The 25728-nt window shown below is 47.6% G+C and overlaps 1 protein-coding gene across 1 annotated transcript in view; it reads left to right on the top strand.

Annotated features, from left to right (window-relative positions):
• CLPB (ClpB family mitochondrial disaggregase) overlaps positions 1-25728 on the top strand; it is a 161130-nt gene that overhangs the window by 44994 nt on the left and 90408 nt on the right. The window contains exons 4-5 of the mRNA XM_075017145.1: positions 1458-1561; positions 9664-9792. Of these exons, the coding sequence (XP_074873246.1) occupies positions 1458-1561; positions 9664-9792 (233 nt within the window). The remainder of the gene's footprint in view (positions 1-1457; positions 1562-9663; positions 9793-25728) is intronic.

Genomic DNA, 25728 nt, shown 5'->3' with positions numbered 1-25728 from the left:
AATGGGTAGAGACTGTCTAGGAGTGACTACAGCAGAAAGGGATCTAGGGGTTATAGTGGACCACAAGCTAAATATGAGTCAACAGTGTGATGCTGTTGCAAAAAAAGCAAACGTGATTCTGGGATGCATTAACAGGTGTGCTGTGAACAAGACACGAGAAGTCATTCTTCCACTCTACTCTGTGCTGGTTAGGCCTCAGCTGGAGTATTGTGTCCAGTTCTGGGCACTGCACTTCAAAAAAGTTGTGGAGAAACTAGAGAGGGTCCAGAAAAGAGCAACAAGAATGATTTTCAGGTATCTAAAAGGGAGTCATAAGGAGGAAGGAGAAAACTTGTTCTTCTTGGCCTCTGAGGATAGAACAAGAGGCAACGGACTTAAACTGCAGCAAGGGAGGTTTAGGTTGGACATTAGGAAAAAGTTCCTAACTGTCAGGGTGGTCAAACAGTGGAATAAATTGCCAAGGGAGGTTGTGGAATCTCCATCGCTGGAGATATTTAAGAACAGGTTAGATAGATGTCTATCAGGGATGGTTTAGATAGTACTTGGTCCTGCCATTGGGGCAGGGGGCTGGACTCGATGGCCTCTCAAGGTCCCTTCCAGTCCTAGTGTTCTATGATTCTATGATTTTCAATGCACAATAAAACAAAAGCAATTCAAATCTAGTGTTGGAAACAGAGGTGGAACCTTCCCTTGTGATGGCAGAAAGACTTAGATGGGCTAACGACTGAGCTGAGCATTTTGTTTCTGACCTTGAATGCAGGAGTGTTTCCATTTCAAGGACAGACTCGTTTGGTTGTGTTCATGCAGAGTGCAAACGAAAGCATCGTATCGAAGAGTGGGAAACTAGATAATATAGAGGCTATCCCACAGCTTCCGAGCTGAGTTGCTGTCATGCATGGCATTGGCATCCCATGCATCTGTGATCTTAGGGAACTTAGGTGTAAAAGACCAGATACAATGCTGACTACCATCTTAGAAACCTGTAACAACAGCATACCTGAATTTTGCTTTCCTTAATAGTGGCTACTGTGAGAAGCGGTCCTTGATAGGGGCCAACTAGTCCAACGTCAGACGTTTGGGTGCTGGTTGTGTGTCTGCTGCTTTTTCAACCAGGAAGTGTGAATTATGGGATGGGTGCTCTGCACGGTCCTGTTCAGTGCATGAGCACTTCTGTGCAGATGTTTTGGACTTGACCTGTGGTGGATATAGATATATATCACGACACATGGATCTGCAGAGCTGCCCATTGCTCCAAATGCCTCCTCTCTCCAGTCGTCTCATGCTTGCTTAACAATATTAGCAGTGTTATTTTTTAGTTTCTCCGTTTGCTGAGTACTCTCACATCTTATGTGCCTTACGATTTTTTTTTTCCTTTGCAAATTCTGAAGGAGTCTAATGATGTTCATTCAGAACGCTCTGAGAAACCTCTCTCCTGTTCCCATTATGTTTTATAACAGCATGGTAAAGATCCTGCTCGCAGCTGGTGCTGACCCAAACCTCGGAGACGAATTCAACAGTGTGTATGAGACCGCCAAAGAAAAGGGACTCCATTCGTTGGAAGGTAATAAAAGACTTAAACTCTTTGTTCATGTTGCCTGGTGGTGACAGGGTGTGTCTTTGTCTGTGCCCAGAGTTTGATCAGCCCTTTGGATAATTCTGATCTGCTCTTAAACTTCTTACTTTCCCTTGGATAGATACTATCTGTTATATTCTTTACATATGGGTCTGTTGCATGTCTTGTGCTCAAAAATACACTCTTGAATTGTTGGTTTCCAAAACCAAGGACGGTGCCCTGAACCTTGGGAATATCCTGCTGTGGTAACGCTTTTACCATGCACACATACATCTCCTGCATTGGTTTCACCTCCCCCCGGAGGAGGTCCTGTGCCACTGCTTGGCTGCTGTTAGAAGCCCCCCACCCCCTCTGCTGTCCCCCAGTGAGGGAAGTCCTGCCCCCAGTCGGGGCTCTGCTGTGATCACAAGCTCTGCTTCTCTCATGACCTGCTGCCCCCTACCAGCCCTTGCAAACTGAAAAAATGCAAAGTAGCAAGGGGGAAAATTAGTATTAGCTAGGAAAGGAGACTGGCCCAGGGCAGGGGGAAGATTGGGACGGGACAGTGAGCCAGGAGGGAGAGACTACAACTGGCTGGGTGAGGAGGAGGAGCCTGAGAAGTGGTGATTGGGACTGGGGACACAGGGAGAATAGGAGTGGGACAGGAGACCAGGAGTGGGGAAGAGAGAGTTGTGGGGATGGGGCAGAAGGAGGAAAGCGTGGAGGGAATGACCATTAGAGTCTGTGCCAATTAGAGCACACGCCCTTCAGAACCTAGGCTGTGGACAAGCTAGCTCCTCCTTTCCGGGGGGCTATGGTAATACGGCACTTCAGGATATGCTAATGAAATACTTCCATGAATATGCAGCACCTCATTAGCATAAAGGCGGCCGCACGTGCATTGAAACTGTCAGTTTCGAAACGCAGCTGCCTGTGTAGCCGGTGGGGGGAAGGGGCTTTCAAAATCAGGGATATGTTTCGAAAGGCCCCCCGGCTACACGGGCGGCGGGCGTTTCGAAACCGGATTTAAAGCGTGCAGCTGCCATTATGCTAATGAGGCGCTGCATATTCATGGAAGCACCTCATTAGCATATCCCAAAGTGCCACTTTACCATAGCCCCTCCAAAAGGTGGGGCTAGTTTCGCCACAGCCCTAGAATGGCGCATAGAAGCCCTGAATCTCACCATTCCTGTGCTGTCAGCAAGTATCCATGAAACCTACTTGCAAAGTATAGTTGACTTTGCGACTTTGGTAATGGTGTTACCATAGTTTCTTGTTTGTGATATATATTCTTTGTAATTCTGTGAAGCAGGTTGATGCTGGCAAAAGCAGCTGATAAGTTTTAAAAATCTGCTACCTTTTTGGCTGGGTATAGGAATATAGATGTATCATTTTGTAAGACACATGATTATGTGGGTCTCTCTGAGATTTGTAGCTGAATTGCTCAATACCAACCACAAATGACAGCGTGGACCTGCTGGTGATGCTATGTCCTAAAATCTTGTTCCCTGGGATCAAAATGGAAATGTCACTTCACTTCACGAAACTGCTTCACTTTCTGTTTAAATACAATCTAATTGACAAGATTAAAGAAACGATTACATAACCCTGTAAAACACTTGCGTAAGCAGAGGCTCTTTGGTATCCTGGAGGTGCTTGGAAACGGATGCCCCACCGACATGCATTTAAATAGCCACTCTTATCTGGAGGGATGCAAAAACATAATGTAAAATTGTAAATAGAAAGTTCATCATCCACTCAAATGCAGCCACCTCTGGGGTGAAGTGAGGAGGCTCTTGCACCGGCAACATTGCACCAGTTTTTAAAAGTGGAGGTAAAACCCTGCATACCTTCTCCAGTTCAAACTGCAGGGGAATTTTCTGTGGACAGACTGTACCCGTTTGGCAAGTGTATTAGTGCTGACCTCTATGCTCTGAGTGCAGCTGGATCTTTTATGGTCTTTCCTGGTCACCATCTCAGTTTCACAGCTGAACTGAAACAGGCCCTAGCACAGCACTATTCCCAAAATTGGGGTGTTGGTTTAGTCCTGCCCCAAGTGAAAGGGTATCAACTGCTGAGTCACCAACATCACTTCCTCTGCCTCTTTAGAGGAGTCTCGTTCATCTAAGTGGTGAGCAACCCTTAGTTGGTGGGAGTTGCTTAGTCCCAGATGCTAAACATTCAGCATGGCTTCCCCGAGGAAGACAAGTCCAAGCAGTATCTTTCTGCTGTTGTCTTCTTATCACCTCCCGGCAACTTGTGCAGCTACCAGAACTCCAACCTTTCCTGGAACTTGTACCTAAATTAACTTCAGCTTCTACGCTGTGACCTCTGGGTCAGAAATTAAGCATTTCCTGCTTATTGTGTGGAGTAAATTTAGGAGGCCCGATTACATTGTCAAAGGCAAATAGTGCTTCTCCTGCATTATTTGCAGAATAAAATACCGCTAATTGGTCTGGTAACAAAGACAGAACTGTGTAAGGAGATTGTTCATTGGTTTTGTACAGCGTTTTTTGCCTCATTGCTGAGAGCTTAAAGTGAGATAAAGTTAAATGAAGGTGTAATCTTTCAACCTTTGCCTTTGATAAAATCCACATTCAGAAGATGCATCAACTCTAGAGCAGTTTGGACAGGACGTTACTTTATTTCTAAAAGCTCCTTGCTCTCATCCCTCACTGTAACATATTAGTTCTACCAACCCTCTCCTCAATGGGTGCTGCGAACACACATGCATCAGGCTGCTGTAGCGGCAGATGCAAAATGTATGAAACAACATTAAAAAAATGGACAATGGAGTGCCAATATATAATGCATGTGCAGACTTTATTTAAGGCAAAGTATATCAGCCAATAAAGTTAATTGTTTTTGTCTGCATACAGTCCTCTAAACGAATATATTTTATTTTGGGGGCGGGCGGGGGGGCAGGAGAAATAAGTCCACTCAGTTAGAAGTTGCATTAATTCTCGGTTGACGTGTTTTATTAAAAAGAATAAATTCAGTTGCCTTTTTAAAAGAGAGAAGGCGAGAATGAAACTGCCTCTTTTTTAACCGATTTGCATATTTCGTGTATAAATATTTTTTCATAAAAACTTCCAAATCAGGAGGCTATGCGCCACATGCCTGGCACAAAATATATTGCAGACATTTGTATGGATGGCAGAAAGGGAGACAGAGGCCTGAAAATTTCCAGGCACCCGGTGATTGATGGCAGACGAGGCTTCCCCTGACGCTTTATTGAGTTTCCGATGATTATCTCTTGCTGAGACATTTTTTACAGATGACGGCCGAGCTGTCACAACGGACCATGGGGGGAAAAAACCCAACAATAATAACACTTTAATCTTTTTACTGCACTGCTCCCTAGTATCTCAGATTCATCTTCCCTGACGCACGCAGTTCATTATCCTGCCCCTCCCTGGATAGGGAATGAAGAAAAATAAATAAATATACATACGCACTATGTATGCTTATAGAAAAATGCCGACAGAAGGAGGGGAGCATTGTCTTAATTGCTCTGTTTGCAGGTGCTGAGTTTTATTAGCAGAGATGCCAGGCTGGAATGGGCCTGGCTGTTCGTTACAGTTTTGTAGTTGGGTTTTAATCCAACTTCCAGGCATTTTTGGAATCTAGCAGTGGTTAAGGGAAGGTCATGTAGGTACTGTGGATAGTCAAGATCTATATCTTGTCATTTGTCACCAATTGTTCTGTGCTCGAAGCTGTCCAAGATCCTCGCTGTAGAACCCTTGCGCACAGGAGCTTACGGTCAGAGGGCCTGTGTTGTCATTGGCTGCGTGCACAAGCGCCCGCTAACGTCAGTAAGAGTTAAACACACACATCCAAGAGCAGAAGGTGGCCTGCTGCGTGGGTGACATTCAGCATGTGCAAGACCCTTCATGGGGCTGTACAGATGGAGAGGCTGCGCCCCCCCCAAGAGGTCTCCAAACATCTCCAGCTAGGTCAGGGCAAGCCAGGAGAAAGACCGCTGTATCCACACGTTTGAGGATTGGCTGCCTGAGGAAGAGGAGAGTGTAACAAAAGGGTGACAGGGTCAGGTTTGTGAAAGGTTCATGGCAGGGGTCACATGGCAGGGATCAGTGCTCCATGGCTGGTGCTATAGCATGTCTCTCTTTGAAAATCAAAGGCCATTAAAACATAATGTCAAGAACTACTGAATAAAACAGTGTATCAAGCAGCAAGCGGTGATGCCTGAGGTGGGGATGAGTGCAGGAGCCTGAGTCTCCTAACTGATGAGAGGGTTATGCTGTATGTTAGATGTTGGTCAGTCAGTGCCATCTCTAAACCTTCTGGCTTTCCGACCACAGGCCCCCGGTTTGGTCTCAGAACAGTTTCTTCAGTGGGCTGTTTGGCCCCTAAGGTGGATTTTTTTATACAGTTCCTGCTGTCCTCCTTTGTGACTGGGGGCAGTGCAGGTTGTCTTTCAGCCCTGAGCACGCTCAGGCCATGTCATGCCACCCTAGTGCCATAATGTGGACACTTCCTATATCAGAAGGGTGTTTCTATCCCTGTAGCTAAACCATCTCTCAGAGAAGTGGTAGCTATGATGACAGAAGAATTGTTCCATCAATGTAACCTCATTGTACACTGGGAAAGGTAGAACAAGAAAGTACTCAGGAGCCTGAGAACCAGTATCCTCTTTGGTTTGGTGTCTGCTGCATCCTGTCAGGCTGACCCTTGGGGGTCGTTACAACTGATAGCATTGGGGTGGTGGGAACTGCTCACCTCGGGTTTCTGTGCTTGTCCCCAGCCTGTATTTCTGCTCTTGGTTACAGTGACAGACTTGGAAACAGATTCAAATTCCAGATGAGTCTCTCACTCAGCATCTCCAGAGTGGTAATAATGCCTCTAAGATGGTTGGATCCTGAGCAGCACTGTGCACCATCCACTTGTGTCAAAGTGAATGGCTCAGAGAATAGCCAGAGGGCCTACAGGGTGCTCAGGCTCTCTCGGAATCAAGCCCAGTGTGTTCTGCCCAAGCATGTTTCATGGAGAGTCCTTGAATTCAGAAGAGCATTGAAAACTGAATTGTGGAGGGAAAGATTGAGGTTTCCAGGTTGGGAAGGGATTGGTGAATGATGGGAACATGGCTGGCTTCCTGGAACTGTGCTGGGGAGGTCAAGGATGAGATGGCTTTGCTTGGGGGATTTGGTGCAAACCTTGGACTAATCAGGTTGCATTAAAATAGATCTCTGCTGTTCACTGGACTGACTGCTGTTAATGCACTTAACTTTTTTACTTGTATTGTGGTAACACCATAGAAGCCCAGCCTATGATCAGGATATAATTGCACTAGACTGCTTCAGGACATTGAACAAAAAGGCAGTCTCTGCACCAGAGACCAAATAAAAGACAGGAGACAACAGGGAGCATGCAAACAGACCAGGCCAGCTGGGAGAAGCCACTCTCCCCAGCTAAAGATAGCGGCTCTGTACGCACCCTGGAAAACAGATCATATGCAATGCAAGGAGTGTACAGGGTTGTCTCACTGGGACATCTGCCCACAGAGAGGTGAAGTGGAACTGTCATATGCCTTATGGTGGAAGACAAGGTTTCTAAAGGCAAAGACAACTGCTTTATCATCTCCCTATGTAAAGAAAACATTTGTCCTGGGCGACAAAATGACTCATCACATCAGTCTGTGCCCCAGGGGGAGGCCCTGGGAAGGCTGGTGCTGGCTGTGCAGCTCTCTGCTTCCTACCCCCCAGGAACCTGGGGTGGGCTGCACAGCTCCCCGGCCTTCTCAGGGCCTCCCCACTGCCTGGCCTGTCTCCCCATTTCCTCACTCATCATGGCCCCTCTCTCCCTCCTCTGGGGTACAGTGAAGGTGCTGCTCAGAGCTGAGCTCTGGCTGCTGCTACTGAGAGAGGAGTGACTTCTGCTGTCCGACCTGGGGTGGGGGAGTCAGTAGTGGCAGCCGGAGCTTGGCTCTGAGCAGCACCTTTCCTCCCTGCCATGGTCTGGTCATGATGTCTGTTCCCAGCTCCTCCCATTACCGATGGCTAGAGGTGGCCCAGCTCTGCCCCACCTCCCTTACCACCCTCTGGAGCCTCCCCTCAGGCCTTCCTGGGTGGCAGACAGACCGGGATGGGGAGAGGGGCAAGGAGGCCAGGAGGGCTAGGGCTGGCTGCACATCTCCCCAACGCTCCCCACTCTGGAAAGAGAGGAGGTTGGCACATGTAGTGACCGGGGGTGGAGCCACCTGGTTATTTATTATAATATAATTATTGCCATAAAACACACACAATGCAGGGCCCAATCCAGGAGAGCACAGATGCTAAGTGAGGGGTTTGGCTGAGGGTGACAAGGGTACAACGTAGTACAGGGAAGGAAGTGGCGTGGAAATTGAGTATCACGAATGAGAGTAGAGTCGCTCCGATTTGGTGCCTACTGACGTACTGCACTGAGCTCCCCCAGCGATGACTCGAAGTTGCTCTCTGTGTTAGTGAAGGGCGGCCTCAGGTTGTCTCGATCCAATTGTGTGGATGAATGACCGTTGTCAACTTCAGTCATTTGTACGAGTCTGCGAATGGTTTGGATTTACTTCCTCATGCTGCTGTTTAACCATGTGATGTAGCTCAACTCAAGGGGCTGGTGGCTCTGGCTGGAGGCAGGCATGGGAGCGGCGAGTGGCACTTTTCCCCTGCACACAGCTCTGGTCGTGCATCTCAGTCGTGATCTCTAGCTCCTTCTAATACAGAACGCCGATCAAACCTGCGCTGGAACGTCCTGTACCGATGTTGTGTTGGCCTGAGAGTGCATCTTTTGCAGGGGCTGCATCTGCAGGATGTTCATACATTCATACAGACCTTCACTTCTGTGCAGCTCAGTGGGAGAAGAGAGCTCTAGCTAAACGATTTTAGAAACCACTGGAAATATCGTTTGTAAGAACATTGCATTTTATGGTCTGATTCCACAGGACCTACCATTGACAGCAGGGATTCTGGGCTTCCTGAGGGGTCAGGAAGTATTTTTTTTTTTTTTTTGTTACTGTTGTGATAGCACTGGTAGCCTGCATCATGGCTCTGGACCCTGCTGTTGTGCTAGGTGCTGTACATACCTAGAACCAAAAGCTCCTGCCTCAAGGAGTTCACATTGAACGTATATGACAAGGGGTAAGCCATGGATAGAAAGAGACAAGGGAGCACAAGGAAGCAGTGAGAGCTATAGCCCGAGAGAGAGGTTGGTTTGGTATTTTTATGGCCACTGTTTGCAGCTTCTGAGAGCTGTGTGATATTCGAGGCAGCCCCAACAGAGCTGGATTACTGGGCGGGTGGGCAAATAAAGCTGCATGAAAAATGCAGTGCACTGTTCCTGTGCCGAGTCAGTGCATCCAGTATGCAGGCACGCACAAAACTGGTGATGGTGTTGCAATGCCCAGAGGCTCATCAGTGGGTGCCATTTTCTTAGCCCTCATGTGCATCGGAGAGGGGCGAAGTGGACTGTACGGCAGGAATCTCCTTCATGCTCACTTGGATTTAAAAGCCATTTCAGTTAAATGAACAGAGGGCCGCTGAAGGCGCGAGTCTGGAGGGGGAAGGGAGGGAGCCTATGAGGATCTTGCTTCTACTCTGCTGTCCCTGCTGTTGTCAGTGAACATGGAGATAATGGGCCCCTAGTAGTACCTCTGAAACCCCTTCTGCTTGGCACAGCAGGGCCCCGGCTTCCAGCAGTCTCAGCTGTGAGGGCATGGAGTGAGACTTCCAGAAACCTCCCTCCCCAGCAGCCTGGCTTTTGCCCACTGGCTGGGGACAGTGGCCTACTAGCAGCATCCACTGGTGCTGGGCTGTCTCCAGAGAAGGTAAGCAGGCCTCCAGCAGCTTCCTCATCTCCAGATGCAAAGTGATGGCTTTCTCGTAAACCTAGTTGGATGGAGAATGAGGCAGCTCATGTCCAGCAGCCGGGTCATGGGACCAAGTGACCAAGGCCCTCTCCTCCTCAGCTTTCGGGAATGCTACACGTAAACTGCTTCCGGGTAGCTTATTTTGTCAGTCTGCATTGTTTCCCTCTGTGAAAAGTCAGGTTGGTTTTAACCCACTCGGTCTTGACTTTGCCCCTCTTTACTGAGCTGCATGTTCCCCCCTTTCCCTCTGCAGTTCTGGTAACCCGGGAGGATGATTTCAACAACCGCCTGAACAACCGAGCCAGTTTCAAGGGATGCACGGCTCTGCATTATGCAGTGCTCGCTGATGACTACGTGACTGTCAAATTGCTGCTAGATGGAGGTAAGAGCTTGTCGGAGTTCCAGGGTCAGGATCGCATCACTCCTTACTGATTTACAATATTCATTATGGTTTACTGCTGTATTGGATTTGTTTATCTGCTCATCTTGATGTTCTCTTTAGCCTTTTGCATCTCCGGGCCTGTCTTCAGATCACTTCCCATGCCTGGAATAGCCACCTTGCTCCTATACATTGTGTCCTCTCTTTTCTCCTGTTAGTCACCACAAAAAGGACAAAACCAGTGGCTGAAAGCTGCACTTGGACAGATTCACATTAGAAATAAGCCAAATGTTTAACAGTGAGGGTGATTAATCACAACAACAAGCTACCATGGAAAGAGAAGGACCATATCCCACATCTCTTGATGTCTTCACATGTCTTGATAGCCAGGTGCCTTTGAGTGTATTGCTTCAGCCAAATGCAAGTTACTGGACTTGGTGCAGGGATAAATAAGTGAGATTCACAGTCCTGTGTTCAGGCTGGTCCCTAGCAGGGTGTGGACCTGGCACAAACCCTCCCTGCCTCAGGGCCCATCCACACTTCTTTCTGCCCCGCCCCACCTTCACTACACTCCTTCCCCAAGTCCCACACTTTCTCACCCCAATTGCGCCCTTTCCCCGAAGGCCCTTTCCTGAAAGATTCAACATGGGGATTACTGGAGGGCCTGGCATGGGTGGGTTGCAGGGTTTGGGTCCCCCTGCTCTCACTGCAGCTCTGCTGCACCATCCATCTCCCAACCAGGTGACTCTGCTTCATCACAGTGGAGTGAAATGGAGCATCCTGGCCGCAGCCTGCTCCACTCCCCAAGCAGTGCAGCTCAGAAGAGCAGAGTAGAGCAGGGTGAGGCCTGGGCACTATGCTTCCCATTGCCCCAGTGAGAGCAGGAGGGGTCTGACCCCTGCTGCTGTCCTGAGCCAGGCCCCCCTAGTTAATCCCCCAGCTTGCCCTGGGCACTGCAGCTAACATCAATATGGGGACCGTCCCAACCATAAATTGATTAAGGTGGCTACTCTAGGCCCCCCCAAAGCATGGGGCCCAGGGTGGCCACCCCGAACTGTGCTGTAGATGGGACAACTTTGCCTGTGTTATACAGGAGATCACGTTAGTTGATGTCATGATCCCTTCAGGCCTTAAAATCTCTGAATCTCTCCTGAGAACTTTCCAGCTTGCTCTCTGCAGCACGCCTTTGCTTAGTTGCTGCCAATGCCACGGTTCTCCCTGTCCATGTAATGGAGATTACAAGACAAGTTAAGGAAGGCAACTCCTTAATAAGACGAGAGAGAAGGAAAACCGCTCCCTCTGATCTCTCCCCCTCACCCCATTTTTGGCTATTTCTTTTCCACCCCACCCTGCCCCCTGCCATGTCATGGCCATTATTGCTTGTGTGTACTTCGGGCACAGTTAGAGGCTTTAGCTAGGTCATGGGTCTCCTTGTGCTGGATGCTGTAAATATGTGTATTAAATTACAAAAACAGTGAGAAGCCTTGTGGCACCTTGTAGACTAACAGATTAATCGTTAATCTATAAGGTGCCATAGGATTTCTCGTCATTTTTGCGGATACGGATAACACTGCAACCCCTCTGGTATTAAATTACAGTCTCTACCCTGAAGAGTTTACAGTCTGTGCAGCCAAGACAGGCACAGCAGGCACCATTATCCCCTTTTACGCAGGGAGAACTCAGGGCCAGGGCCATACAGGGGGTCTCTGTCAGCACCAGGAGTGGAATCCTGGTCTCTGAGTCTCATTCCGCTGCAGAGACCACAAGAGCATCCTCCCTGGCTAATGTGGAGTATCTTACTCATGCTAGGGGCACAAGCCATGCTTTATTTTGTCTTTCTCTCACTCCGCACTTATCTGTCGTGCGTGATAGATAATTTAATAATAAATAACAAACCCCGAACCCTACCCTTATTTCCGCTACTTTTAAAAATTTCCATCTGTAGAATCATATAACTGGAATCGACCAGGAATGGTCATCTAGTCCAGTTCCCTCTCGCGAGCGAGGAGTGAGTATTACCTAAACCATCCCGGAAGGGTGTTTGTCTAATCAGTCTAGTAGGATAGACTGATGCTACCATGACATCAGTTCTGCATCTTTCCCCGTGTTCCTCCTAATTATGTTTAGGGCTTTTATTTCTCCCTGTATAATTAATAAACAATAGATTGCTGTAGTTCTTTAACTTTTCTGCTGCAGTCATGTTTGCAAGGCAGGGGCCCCATTGTGCAGGTCAAACATATTGGATGCGGGTGGAAAATTAAGAAAGATGGAGGAATGTGATGTGATATTGGAGAAGACTAAACCTAGGAAGAGCTAGGAAGTAAACTGGTAGGCCCTTGTGACCACAATGAGTAATGTACTGTACAGAGAAGGAAAATACTAAGAATAAGGTAGATCCTGGCCCTGCTGAATGGCAGAACTCTCACTGGTTTAAGTAAGGTAGAATTTCACTCCATGAGCTCACCGCTCATCCAAAACCAGACTGTTGAGCATGACAGAAGCACTGACAGGGAGCCATTGAAAGAAAAAGTGTTGCAAACAAACAGATCTAGCGACTCTCAAGTGAGGAATCTGGGCTGAAACCGTAGGAGCCCAGATGAAGGAAACTGGGGGTATGTTCTGCCTTCCAGGATGCTGTGATAAGTGATGCCACAGCAAGGGCACCAGATCTCCCAGAGAATGCTGGTAATTCCTGCTGATTGGGAAGTTCCAAAGTCTCTGTACCTGTGGTGTGTCAGACTGAAGTGCTGCAGGGAATTGTAAGGAGTATGAGGGAAAAGAAACAGATAACAAAGCTTCACACGGGGCTTCTCAAAAGTAGGGCCCACTGGTTTTGAATTGTCCTTTATAGTGTTGGTAAGTGGAAAGTTGTTTGTATTACCCTAGTACCCAGGAGCCCCAGTTGTGAACCGGGGCTCCATTGTACTAGCCACTGTACAAATCCAAAACGAAGAGTCCCTGCTCCAAAGAGCTTGCAACACTGAGAGTCATAGATTGCAAGGCGGGACTATGGTGGTGATCTGGTCTGGCTGCCTGCGTAGCGCAGACTGGAGAGTTCCCCCAGAATAATTCTCAGAGCAGATCTTTTACAGAGACATCCAATCTTAATTTAAAAATTGTCAGTGCTGGAGAATCAACAGTGATCCTTGGTAAGTTGTTTCAGCACAGTCTAAGACAAGAGACAGGCAGTGGACACAGGAGCAGCGGGCTCAGCATAGCAGCAGCCAGACCGTTGTCCAATTTTCTGTGGATATCCCAGCAAAGGAGAGTTTTGAGGATGGAGCTGCAGGACGATAATGAAGTAACATTGCTTATGTGTGTGGGGAGCTCCTTCCAAACTTGTGTGGGCAGCAAGGGCTTGGGCTGTGCAGGGCCGTGACAGTGAGTAGAAGCGGCTAATGTCTGATGTGTTAAAGAAGGAAGAGGAGTTGAAGGGATGGGGAGATGTGGTCAAAGCAACAGGCTAGGAAAATGATCTCTGCGGCCTCTTCCCGCACAGTGTGTTTTGTGCTGGATGAATGGGTGGATAGAAAAAGCTGTGTCTGAAGGTCTGTCTGCACTTGTGGCGGCTTGCCCAGTACAGCCATTGCACACCCAGCCAGGTATAAATAGTGAGGCGTGGCATAAGCAGAGTTCCCTGCACTCCTGAACCTCCATAGCATGTACTCTGCACAGGTACCCCACATGCCCAGGCAGCACCTCCCATGTCTACACTGCTATGTTCAGTTGTGTCATGTGGTGCTGCTCCCCGCTGCCAGAGCTTTTCATCACAGCATGTAGCCACACACCTCAGTGACCAGCATGAACACAACCTGCCTTTACTGTTCCACGCCGCTGCGTGGATAACACCTGTAGTCTCCACACTGCTGCAAGTGCAGATGGAGCTCCAGAGAAGTTACGCAGAAAGAATCTGCAGGATGCAGAGGGCCTAGAGAGAGGTGCAAATTGAAGATGGTGCCCAGGTTACAGGTCTGAGCGACTGGCAGGGTGGGTGGTGCTCACAGTAATGGAGACAGGTGATCCGGGAGGACGGGGATTAAGGGCTCAGTATCAGCTGTGTTGAAATTGAACTGGCAATGAGACAGCCCTGAGGAGATGTCAGAGAGACAGGCCAGGCCTAGCTTCTACCTGGGTACCTAATTACCAGGTGTGTCTTTGCAAATCTCCCCAAATATGTGCAAGGCAAAGAAATGCCTGTGCGGGAGTTAGAATTCTGCAGCATGAGCTCAGGTATGTTATTACCTGCAAAGCGCAGTGGCAAGAGTGTGGCTCTGCAGAAGGGAGATGAGTCTGTGAGAATCTGGACCATATTGTATCATATGTATTGCAAATATCTCTCCATCTTGTCTATAGGGTGACCATATCCCCCATCCCGAATGCGGGATGCAGGCAGAGAGGGGGCAGTTCCCTGGCTGTGGCTGCCAACGTCTGCCACCCTGGGTGACCTCCCCAGCTGCCCCATCCCTCAAGGCACCAGGAATGAGGAGGCAGCTGCACTGGTGCACTCTTGGCTTCCCTGTGCCTGGGGGAACCAGGAACCAGGCGGCAGCTGCAGGAACTGGGTGGTAGCTGCGTGAGTGGGCTCCTGGCTTCCCTGTGCCTGGGGGAACCAGGAACCAGGCGGCAGCTGCAGGAACTGGGTGGTAGCTGCGTGAGTGGGCTCCTGGCTTCCCATGCCTTGAGGAGCTGGGAGCCAAACAGCAACCATGCTGGTCTGGCTACCAGCTCTCCCTGGGGGAGCCAGGTGGCAGGCACGCACATTTGGCTTTTGGCTTTCGGCTCCCGGCTCCCACGAGCAGCAGAGAGCTGGGAGCCAGACAGTGCCGCACGAGTCCAGCTCCCACCAGCCGCCATGAGCCAGGCACAGTCAAACAGCTCCCAGCTTCCCCAAGCTGTGGGGAGCCAGGAACCGGATGGTAGCTGTGCCAGTGCACAGAGGTGTGCAAATACAGGGCAAATTAGCTCCTTTTTAAAAATAAATCAGGGCGCCTTCTGGCACCTGACGGACGGGGCTGTCCCGCCAGAAACGGGACGGACACTCACCCTACTTATCTATAGATCTGGCCCCTGCTGTTGTAATGTATGAGTGCTGTTGTCAGCTATGGTTCCAGGCCTGAGAGGATCTGTTCTTTTGTTCTAAATCTGTTTCTGCATGAGGTTTGTTTTGGAGTTGACGATATCTCTGTGAATGAACTCCTCCCAGTTCAGAGAATTCCTTATCACTAATTTCTTCTTCTGCCAGATTGGCCAGGCACTGAAGGATTTGCTCTCATCTGAAGAGAAAATCTCTAAACTCGCTGGGAGTTTTCACTTTTTTGTTTCTTACACAACATCTTAAAGCTGCTACACGGCATCAGAGTAAAAGATCTGTATTTAATCGGTCCAACTTTGCCCACAAAAGCTTATGCTGAAAAAATTTTGTTAGTCTATAAGGTGCCACTGGACTTCTTGTTGTTTTTAAAGGTCTCATTGACCCTCTGCCTTATTTAATGTGACCTACTGGAATTTTTCCAAATACAAATTCAAGTCACGTAGCACCTTTATAAGACCAACAAATTTATTTATTGGGTAATGAGCTTTCCTGGGTAGGACCCACTAACACAGCTACCCCGTCTGAGTACGTTCAAGTGAGTGTGCGCTAAGAGTGTTTTCAAAAGAAGGCTCTGTTCCTGTAAAGATGTGAACACGCCTAAACTATATAGTCCCCTGAAGTTGGTGAGACTATTCCCAGTGAGTAAAGGTAAAGCCTGTGCACGTCTCTGGGACTAGACACTGAGTGCCCCTCAGATCTACCCGTCTTTACCAGTCCAGGTACAATACCCATTCACCCTTTCTTTGCATTATGGTTATGAGAAAAATTGTGGTTCACTCACCAGCCAAAATAAAAATGGTCTGCCTGAGCAAGCGGAATTCTGCCAGGTTGAGGCTGTTACAGAGTCTCTCCGATCGCTTTCCTTTCATCTCTCACTTTTTGTGCCTGGTTAGATTTCTCATTGGATTGGTTCATGATTAGTGTGGAACATGAGGTTTTCATTGCATGGACTCCACGGTCCCCCTCCCCCTCTGCGCGTTGACAAAGCAGCGGTTCAGACATTCTTGTGGGCATTATCCAAGATGAATATGTAGCTGGGAGTCGGCAGGCCTGAGAAGTAGGGATCGAACACCTTTAGAAGTGTGCCTGCCGCAGGCCCTTTGTGAGGCTAATTTCGCCATGTGGCCTGCTATTGACATCTGAGAGTGGGGTGTTTCCTGTTTGCTGACATGGAACAGCCTCCCTTCACTCCCTCCTTTCTGTTTCCCTACACCTGCCTTTTTACTACTTGTCCATTTACTCTCCCCACACTTCCTCCACTTCCCATCCTGCCCTCGGGGCCAAAGCCATTTACCACCAAGGCTTCTCTCCCTTCTCTGCTTAAGCAGCTTTTCTCCTTCTGCAGGGCTTTTTACGAGGGGCTTCCCTGTGCCTGGCTGCAGGCAACCGCCCCCTCACCCCACCTCTTTGGCCTTTTGTGGCCTATTCACTGGCTCACTTGACCCTTCCAGGACCTTCTCCCCTTGTGGTCAGCATGTGTGCGTGCCCAGCAGACCGCGAGACTAAGTCACTGCTCTGTTGTACTTTGGGGCAGTTGTTGGTGACATTTCACAGTCTCCTGACCCGAGCTGACATCAGAAGTGGTGTTTATCTGAAGGAGTGGGTGGGAGCCTCCCAGCTACTCTCCTTTCAGTTCACTCAATGCAGGATCGATTGGGAGGGGTTTGGTTGGTTGGAAGGAAGGACGGGTCTGCAACTACTATCATATGGAAGTCACTAGATTATAGGGTTGATTTAATAACTGCGTATTTTAATCTGCTGTATGATTCAGAGGTCATACATACCCTTATGCAGGATTTTAGGCCATCCTTAGTGTGACAACGTTTTGCCCTCTTTTAGCGCCTTCCATTTCAAAGCATGCTACAGACCTGCTAGTTATTATCCCCCGTTTACAGGTGGAGAAGTTGAGCTGCAGAAAGATTGAGTGACTTGCCCAAGTGCCTGCAATGAATCAGTGCTGGGAATAAAAACACAGCTCTTTGGACTCCCAGCACACTGCCTTATCCAAAGTGCCATACTTGCTTATGCTGCAAGGCTCCTTGCTGTAAACACTAACCTTTTGCCTGTATTACTATTTATGTGGTGCCATAAGTGAGTATGATGTTTGCAAATTCATGGGAGGATAGTGTCGCTGCCCCAGTAAAATCACACTCTTCTTCAGGCAACCATAATGCAGTCGATAGAAGCTATGATAAAAAATGTGCTATTTTGTTTAATTTTTTTACGGTCCGGTATTCTGATTATTTTTATTTAAGCTCCATTTGACCAATGCAAGGGGCTTATGATAAAAAATAAATAGAAATCCAAGGCCCAGGCACAAACTGAGATTGTACCTTGGAGTTGTTGTAGGGCTAATGGGCAGTGAGGACTTAATTTAAAAGCTACCAGCTGAAAGGTGGAGAAATGGAAAGAAGCAGCCTGTGTTCTGGAAGGGATCGACTTTGGGAGGTGATTTTGAAGGAGGCTAGAGAGGACACTCAGACTACAGTGATGAGAGTCAGGGGAGTTCCAAGGTAGAGAGAGAGCTGTAGTTTGATGTCAGAGTGACGGCTGGCTTTAATTCCAAGGACAGCTGAGCAAGGCAGGGTTTCTTTTACTGTAATCTGAGAACAGTGTAGTGAAAAAATCAGGGTCCCTGAGGTGGTGTTTTCTCCCCTCAGGGTTCTCGAGAAGATCTGCCACTTATTTCCTTATAAAACAGAGACCTGCATTGTAGCCTGTCCTCTCATCAGTCCCTTGTCATAACCATCACTGAAGAGGAGCAGTTTGGGAGAACAGAATAGGGACACAGGATTGGACAGAGAGCGCTGAGCCTCTGCGCAATGGCAAGGCACCTATTAGACTTGTGGGATCAAACAGTTTCTACCTGCACAATTCCACCGACATCGTTCAGGTTCTACCCCGAGTGATTTCCTTGTGCTTCAAATTACCCAGCTGTGCAACTGTGTATCAATACCTGCCTAGCAGGGGTGCCGGGGCTTATCTAATCTGTAACAGGTGTGGGTAAAGGCCCATGTGTTACTTAGCTGAAAGACGCTAGAGAAATCCAGTGGGATCTGTTTATTCCACAGCCCTTGGTTTGATCCAGTTTGAATTTACCTTTCAACGCAACCTTCTGTGTGAGTAGCCAGCTTCCTGGAAGGCCTTTTCTGAATGCTCTTCTGTGATACCCTTCATGACCTTTCTGCTGCCTGTTACAGCAGCTGTGTTAGACCTATGCCCTTAGGGCTCATGGTCACCATGCTGCAAACCCTTTCAGCTACTACTTTGTATTAGCAAGCTCTTTTAGTTCCTATTTTCTCTTCACAGGCTTTTAATTGTGAGGAATTTTGCTGCCTGTGATATGCTTATCGTAATTTAAAACCAAAATGAACAAAGCAGGGGAGAATATATCAGGAGAGTGATCCTGCACTGGCCTGAAGGGATGTATTAGTTGGGACCTAATAGGTCTTGTCTGTCTGTAATATCTTTGTTTTTGTGCTTGAACATATTAAATGCAAAATAACAAAACATACGCTGCCTGAGGTTCACCCCTCTCTTCCCCTTAACATTGTAAGTTAAGGCTGAATAGTGACAGAGAGATAGCCATGTTAGTCTGTATTCTATCAAAACAAAAAGGCAGGCATGTAGCACTTTAGAGACTAACAAAATAATTTATTAGGTGATGAGCTTTTGTTGAGCAGACCCATTTCTTCAGACATGTCACTGTGTAGAGTCTTGGCAGTCTGACAAGAGACCATCCTGGCTTAGCCAGGAGATCTTCAGTGATCTGCAGCTCAAAAGAGAGTCCTACAAAAAGTGGGAGCGGGGTCAAATGACAAAGGATGAATATATACAACAAAAGTGTAGAGGGATAAAATGAGAAAGGCCAAGGCAAAAAATTAGATTCTACCAGTTAGAGACATATAGGATAACAAGAAACCATTCTGCAAACACATTAGAAGCAAAAGGAAGACAAATAACAGGGTCTTCCTTCCTCATGTTACTCAATGAGATGCGAAAAACAGTAAAAAAATGTGGAAAGAACAGAAGTGTTAAATTTTTTTGTTGTTGTTTTGGATTTCACCGAAAAGATTACTAGTGATTCAACATATAACAAAATGCATATCAGTGAAAATGAGGTAGGATCAGAGGCTAAAATAGGGAAAAAACAAGTTAAAAATTACTTACACAAGGTAGAAATCTTTAAGTTCAAGGCCCAATGAAATACGCCCTAGAATATTTAAAGAACTAGCTAAGGAGATGACTGAGCCATTTTCTCTGAAAAGTCATGGAAGATGGAAGAGATTCCAGAAGACAGAAAAAGGGCAAATATAGAGCCCAGCTATAAAAAGGGAAATAAGAACAACCCAAGGTATTACAAACTAGTCATTTTAACTTCAGTATGCAGAATGATAATTGAGCAAATAATTAAGCAGCAGTAGAAGATGGTAAGGTATACCATCCTGACCAGGGGCCTTTCCAGCTGCAATGCTGTCGATGGCTGTCTTCAGTTCATCCACAGTCGGCTCTTGGTCCAGTTCGTCCATTACTGGTAGGAGCTCGACGGCATCGAGGGCTGCATCAACCACAACATTCTCGCGTGAGTACAGCTCGGAGTAGTGCTCAACCCAGCGCTCCATCTGTTTGGCTTTGTCTGCGATGACTTCACCAGATTTGGATTTCAGAGGTGCCATCTTGTTCTGGGTGGGTCCTAATGCCTTCCTCATACCCTCGTACGTTCCTCTGAGATTACCAAAGTCGGCACAGGTCTGAATGCTGCTGCATAGCTGGAGCCAGTGGTTGTTGGCACAGCGCCTGGCTGTCTGCTGTACTGTTCTTCTGGCCTCTCTAAGTGCTTGCTGGGTACTCTGGCTCGGTGAGCGTTTGTACTCCAGGAGTGCAGTGCGCTTCTTTTCAATGACTGGAATCATCTCATCAGAGTTAGCTTCGAACCAGTCGTTCGTGTTTCTAGCTCTTCTTCCAAACACCGACAAGGCCGTGTTGTAAACTGTATCCCTCAGATGTTGCCATTTGGATGTCGCATCGAGGCCCCCAGGGCCACTGCGTAGATTTTCCTGGAGGGTCTCTCTGAACTTTTCAGCTTTCTCCGAGTTTGCCGTCTTTCTGGCATCAATGCGGGGCCTTCCAGCAGGTTTAGAGCGGTACAGCTTCTTGCGTCTCAGCTTGAGCTTGGAGCAAACTAGCGAGTGATCTGTATCACAGTCAGCACTATGATAGCTGCGTGTCAGAAGGACGTTTTTGAGGTTATTACGTCTAGTGATGACCACATCTAGTTGATGCCAGTGCTTCGAGCGTGGGTGTCTCCACGACACTCTGTGCTGTGGCTTCGTTTGGAAGAATGTGTTTGTGATGCACAGATTGTGGTACGTGCACAGTTCAAGGAGACGCTGTGCGTTGTCATTCATTTTTCCCACACCGAAGTGTCCTAAGCAGGAAGGCCATGAGGCCCAATCAGCTCCAACTCTTGCATTGAAGTCACCCAAGATGTACAGTTGTTCACGAGCAGGTATTTGCGCTACAGCAGCACTAAGCACGTCGTAGAACTTGTCTTTTACTTCTGGTGTGGCGTACAGGGTTGGGGCATAAGCGCTGATCAGGTGGACAGGACCGGCACAAGTTTGAAGCGTGATTGGAAGAAGTCTTTCTGATCCGCCCATCACTAAATCCACCATTTGTAGAAGGGTGTTTCTGACAGCAAAGCCAACACCATGCTCTCTGGGTTCTTCTTGGGCTTTACCCTACCAGAAAAAGGTGTAGTCCTTTTCCTTTAGAGATCCCGAATCTGCGAGTCGCGTCTCTTGCAGTGCAGCGATATCAACTCTGAGCCTCTTCAGTTCCTCGTTGATGACAGCGGTCTTTCGGGTGTCACTGATGGCCTGAAGATCTTCAGTCAAGCCGGTCAGCATGGTCCGCACATTCCAGCAAGCAAGCTTAAAACTTTGACGGTTTCCTTTTCCTGTTGATTTTCTTATTGGCTTGCCTGGTGCCCAAATTTCAGTCACTTGTCAGGTTCAGGAGCCTTAAGCCTCATGCACCCAGCGAGGCAGGTGAACTGTGGCGGGACAGTACCCTATTGGCTGGGGGCTGCCCAGCTTGAGACGGGCGGTGACTGTCCAGTGAGATGCGAGGATCCCTCCCACCGTCGAAGGCAACCCCTGGCGCTCGTTCTCTACGCCAATCAAGCAAGAGCTTATAACCGGTATCTGTTGCCTCCCGTGTTGATGCAACTCTGTTCAGCGATGCCGGAGCACCTCTCCGGGCGCGAGCCTGGGCATTTGTTATGGAGACTCTGGGCTGCCCAGACACCAGTGTCCCCCTCTTGGCTTTACTGATATAGTCCAAAGGAGAGGATAACCTCCACGTCTGGTACCAGCTCAGCTGCAGGAGTTGCCGGGACAGTGCCAGAAGTGGACACCGAACCGCCTTCGGACTCCACTCCGGATTTTCTGTCAGGGTTTACTCTCTTAGCCTCTCTCCTTCCCAGGATAACCCACAAGGCAGATAACCCACAACCCACTGCCTCAGGCGCATCCTTGGAATATGATGGAAGGACAGAGTGACCAACACCGCCGTCCTCGAGCAAGCTGGAATCCCAACCATGCACACCCTCCTCAGGCAGCATCGACTCTGCTGGCTTGGCCACGTCCACAGGATGAACGATGGAAGGATTCCAAAAGACATCCGGTATGGTGAGCTAGCCTCTGGCAAAAGACCTCCCGGACGCCCCCAGTTGCATTTCAAAGATGTCTGCAAGAGAGACCTCAGAGAGGTAGACATCGAGCTGGACAACTGGGAAGATCTAGCAGACGACCGCAGCAGATGGAGGCAGGGGTTACGCAAGGGCCTTCAGAAGGGCGAGTTGAAGATCAGACAGCTAGCAGAGGAGAAGTGAGCGCACAGAAAGTACACTAAGGACTTGCCAGACACCCACACATCTGCAAGAGATGCAGCAAGGACTGTCACTCTCATGTGGGTCTTTATAGTCACAACAGATGCTGTAAATGAAGTCCTCAATTGAAACTTTAAAGGGCGCGATCCATAGTCTATGCAGACTGAAGGATGCCTACTACTACTAGAAGACGGTAAGATAAGTAACAGTCAACATGGATCAGTCATGAACAAATTTTTACAAACCAATATCATAGTTTTCTTTGAGGATGTAACAAGTCTTGTGGATAGGAGGGAAGTAGTAAATGGATGTTATCTTGATTTTAGTAAGACTTCTGATGTTGTCTCACATGACCGTGTCATAAACTAGGGAAACACAGCCTTGATGGAGCTGCTATGGGATAGATGTATAAATGGTTGGCGAACCATTGCCAGAGAGTAGTTATCAACATTCCACAGTCAAGCTGGAAGGGCGTATCAAACAGGGACCCAAATGGATCAGTTTTGGTTCTTATTCTGTTCAGTATCTTGATCAGTGGCTTAGAAAATGGTGTAGAAAGTAGACTTACCAAGTTTGCAAATGATATGAGGCTGAAGGGAAGGGGGGTTGCAAGTGCTGTGGTGGGTGGGATTAAAATTCAAAATGATTTGCACAAATTGGGGAAACGTTCTGAGGTAAATAGGATGAAATTCAATAGGGACAAATGCAAAGTGCTCTATTTAGGAAGACACAGTCGTGGCACACATATGAAATGGGAAATGACAGCCCAAGAAGGAGTACTGAAGAGAGGGACTTGGGGGCCAGAGTGCATCACATGCTAAATATGAGTTAACAGCGTACCACTGCTGCCAAAAAAGCAAACATCGTTCAGGGCTGTATTTGCAGGTGTGTTGTGAGCAAGACATGAACTTCTGCTTTACTCCACGCTGAGTAAGCCTCAGCTGAAATATTGTGTTCAGTTCTGGGTACCAAATTTCAGGAAGGACGTGGACAAATTGGAGAAAGTCCAGAGAATAGCAACAAAAACGATCAAAGGCCTAGAAAACATGATCTATGAGGGAAGATTGAAAGTATTGGATTTGTTTAGTCTGGAAAAGAAAAGGCTGAAAGGAGACATAACAGTTTGCAGGTTGATGCAAGTAGGGAGGGAAAAAAATTATTTTCCTTAACCTCTGAGGATAGGATGAGACACAATGGGCTTAAGTTTCTGCAAAAGAGGTTTAGGTTGGACATTAGGAAAATGTTCCTACTGCTCTGGGGAGTTAAGCGCTGGAATAAATTGCCTAGGGAGGTTGTGGAATTTCCATCATGGGAGATTTTTAAGAGCAGATAAGACACACACCTGATGATCTGGATAGTACTTTGTCCTGTCTTCAGAGAAGGGCACTGGACTAGAGATCCCTTCCAGACCTACAGTTCTGTGATTTTCACACAGGGAATATTTGACAGTAAATGCCAATTTACACTAGTTCTCTGCATACCTTTCACAATTATTGATGCCCACCCTGGCATTTATATGGATTCTATGCGCCGTTTAGCTCCTGTTCAGAATCACTGATGTGTGCATGGCACTGCATCTGATACCTGGCACTACTTCCCATTTCAGACCTGTGTTAAAGTCAGTAAGACTGGGATTAAAAGTCTGAGAGGCAGAGAGAAGCTGAATGACTGGCCCCAGGCCCACATATCATGTCACCAGCGGAGCTGGGATTAGGACCCAGGTTTCCCAAGTCAGTCTCTTGCTGTAGCCAGAGCGTTGCTCTAAACATGCTGCCTCTGATGTGTTAACCTCTTTGATTGTTGGCAGTAACAGTCGCACGCAGACAGATTTGGGCCCTGATTCGCTGCACACCATGCTTAAGGTGTAATCATCTTAATGCACCCACATGACACTGCAGAACTCAGTATGCAGTAAATTTAACACAGTTCATTAGTTGGTAGTACTTAGCATTTACTTGTCTGGTACATTGTAATTACTAATATTGGCTACAGCATAGATGATAGGTATGTGAATTACAGGGCTCTGGTTACATGAAATGGTTCTTTTGACATCATAAAGCCAGAATGGCTTGTGGTATTCGGAAAATTCCAGGATATAATTGTAGCTCTTTTCCTACTTCTGAATTTTGCTTAATACATAGATTTTTAGGTTATAAGGTCAGAAGGGACCCCTGTGATCATCTAGTCCGGCTGCCTATATAAAATACCCAGCCGTTAAAAATGGGTGTTTAATTTCCATTCTGAATTTGTTGAGCTTCAGCTTTCACCTCGTGGATCATGTTATGCCTTTGTTTGACTGACGAAGTCATTATCAGGTAATACGTGCTGCGTGTAGGTAGTGTATTTATCAACTGTGGTCAAACTGTGTTAACGTTAGGTTTAACCACACATTTTTCCCAAGAATTATATCCTAGGGGGGGGAATATTCAGGCAAGAGCTGACAGCAGTGGGCTCTTGCTCAAGGTGAAGAGAACATTTCCATAAATGCAGTTATCTTATGGGTACTGATCAACATATGCCCACAAGATTCAGATCTTAGTACTCTGATATAAATCAGATGAGGCTATTTTGATCAGTGAATTTCCAACAGGGTAAGCAAGAGCCAAAGGAGGCCCATTGCTTTCAAATATTTTTGGTGAGGGGTTAAGAGGAGGGAGAGCCACAGAAATTCAAGATGAGGGTGTTCTGGAAACAAACCACCTACCATCAACTCCAGAAATTGTTTGTGGGATTTCTCTGTAGCTGCTATGGCAGCATTTTCCACCTCCCCTCTTAACACAGTCAAGGCAGTTCTTGTTCATATGACTTGAGCTCAGCCAAGTCCTGAAGAATAAATTTAGTGCATGTAAATGGATGGTGGGCTGCCTGTGAGCCAGGTTAGCCTCTTCTCTGGCTTTCCTTCTAGAAATGCCTGCCACAAGAGTGTGTGTCTGGGATCAGCACAAGGGAGCCAGAGTTGACTGGGCCTTGTCCTTGCCTCACCCTGAGCCTTTGACTTGAACTGCTCATTTAGGTGAAAATAGGGCCATATTCCAGCATACAGGAAATCTAAATGCGCACCGCACACCCTCCCAGCTGAGGAAGAAATGTGTCATTGTTACAGGTCCTTGAGCCCAGCCCAGCCCTGTCAGAAGGAGGTGCTCTTGAGCAGTTCTAGGTACGTTCGCCCGGGAAGGAGTGCACTGCCTTACAGCGTTCTGAGCTCCTGCCAGACTCAAGGGTAGCAGGGAGAGAACCAAGACCAGGGGTTCTTGGGAGGACCATGCCCCGTACTATGCTAGGTTACCCAGCTCTTTGTCTTGCTCCACCCACAGCTTACACCTCGGGAGCAGGGGTGTCATTGCATTGTTGAGGCACATTTGTCCCAGGCCTTTGGCTCTGTTAAGGGTGTCTTAAATTCTCTCTCCCCCTCTCTGCTCATATTTACAAGAGAATGTGATAAATTCCGTATTGATTCCTTCTGTTACACTGTAAATTTTGCAAAAGATGATTAAATAGCACAATAGTGTCTGCAGGCATCATGGCTCAATATGTTGTGGGCCAGCGTATCGACCCCCTCTGTCCAAAGGCAGTGAGTTCCACTCCCGGCTGCCCCAGACCAGTAATTAAAATCCTGAGAGACTGGGATTTAAAATCCAATCATATCACTGCACACAGGCTTCTAATGTCCCGCCGTGGTGAGTGTAATAAGTGTGTGAGCCCAAGCCACGTTTATGTCCATGTCAAAGCTTTTAAGAATAGTTTCTCCACAGGGTGGGGAACAAATAGATCCCTTTTGAAGTCTTTCTGGTCGCAAAGCTTTGCCCTGACATAACCATTTGTAAAGCATTTAATAGCTACACATATATATGGAGAGAGAGTATTATTCTTTACTATTGCTTTTCACGTTGATACCTTAAGAACATAGTTAAAAGTGGTTTTGTTCCCACTAGAAATGAGGCGGTTGTAAAACAAT

Source organism: Carettochelys insculpta, chromosome 1, assembly GCF_033958435.1.
Source record: "Carettochelys insculpta isolate YL-2023 chromosome 1, ASM3395843v1, whole genome shotgun sequence".
NCBI classification, from domain to species: Eukaryota; Metazoa; Chordata; order Testudines; family Carettochelyidae; genus Carettochelys; species Carettochelys insculpta.
Note: the sequence above shows the minus strand (reverse complement) of the source record. Positions and strands in the feature narration are given on the sequence as shown.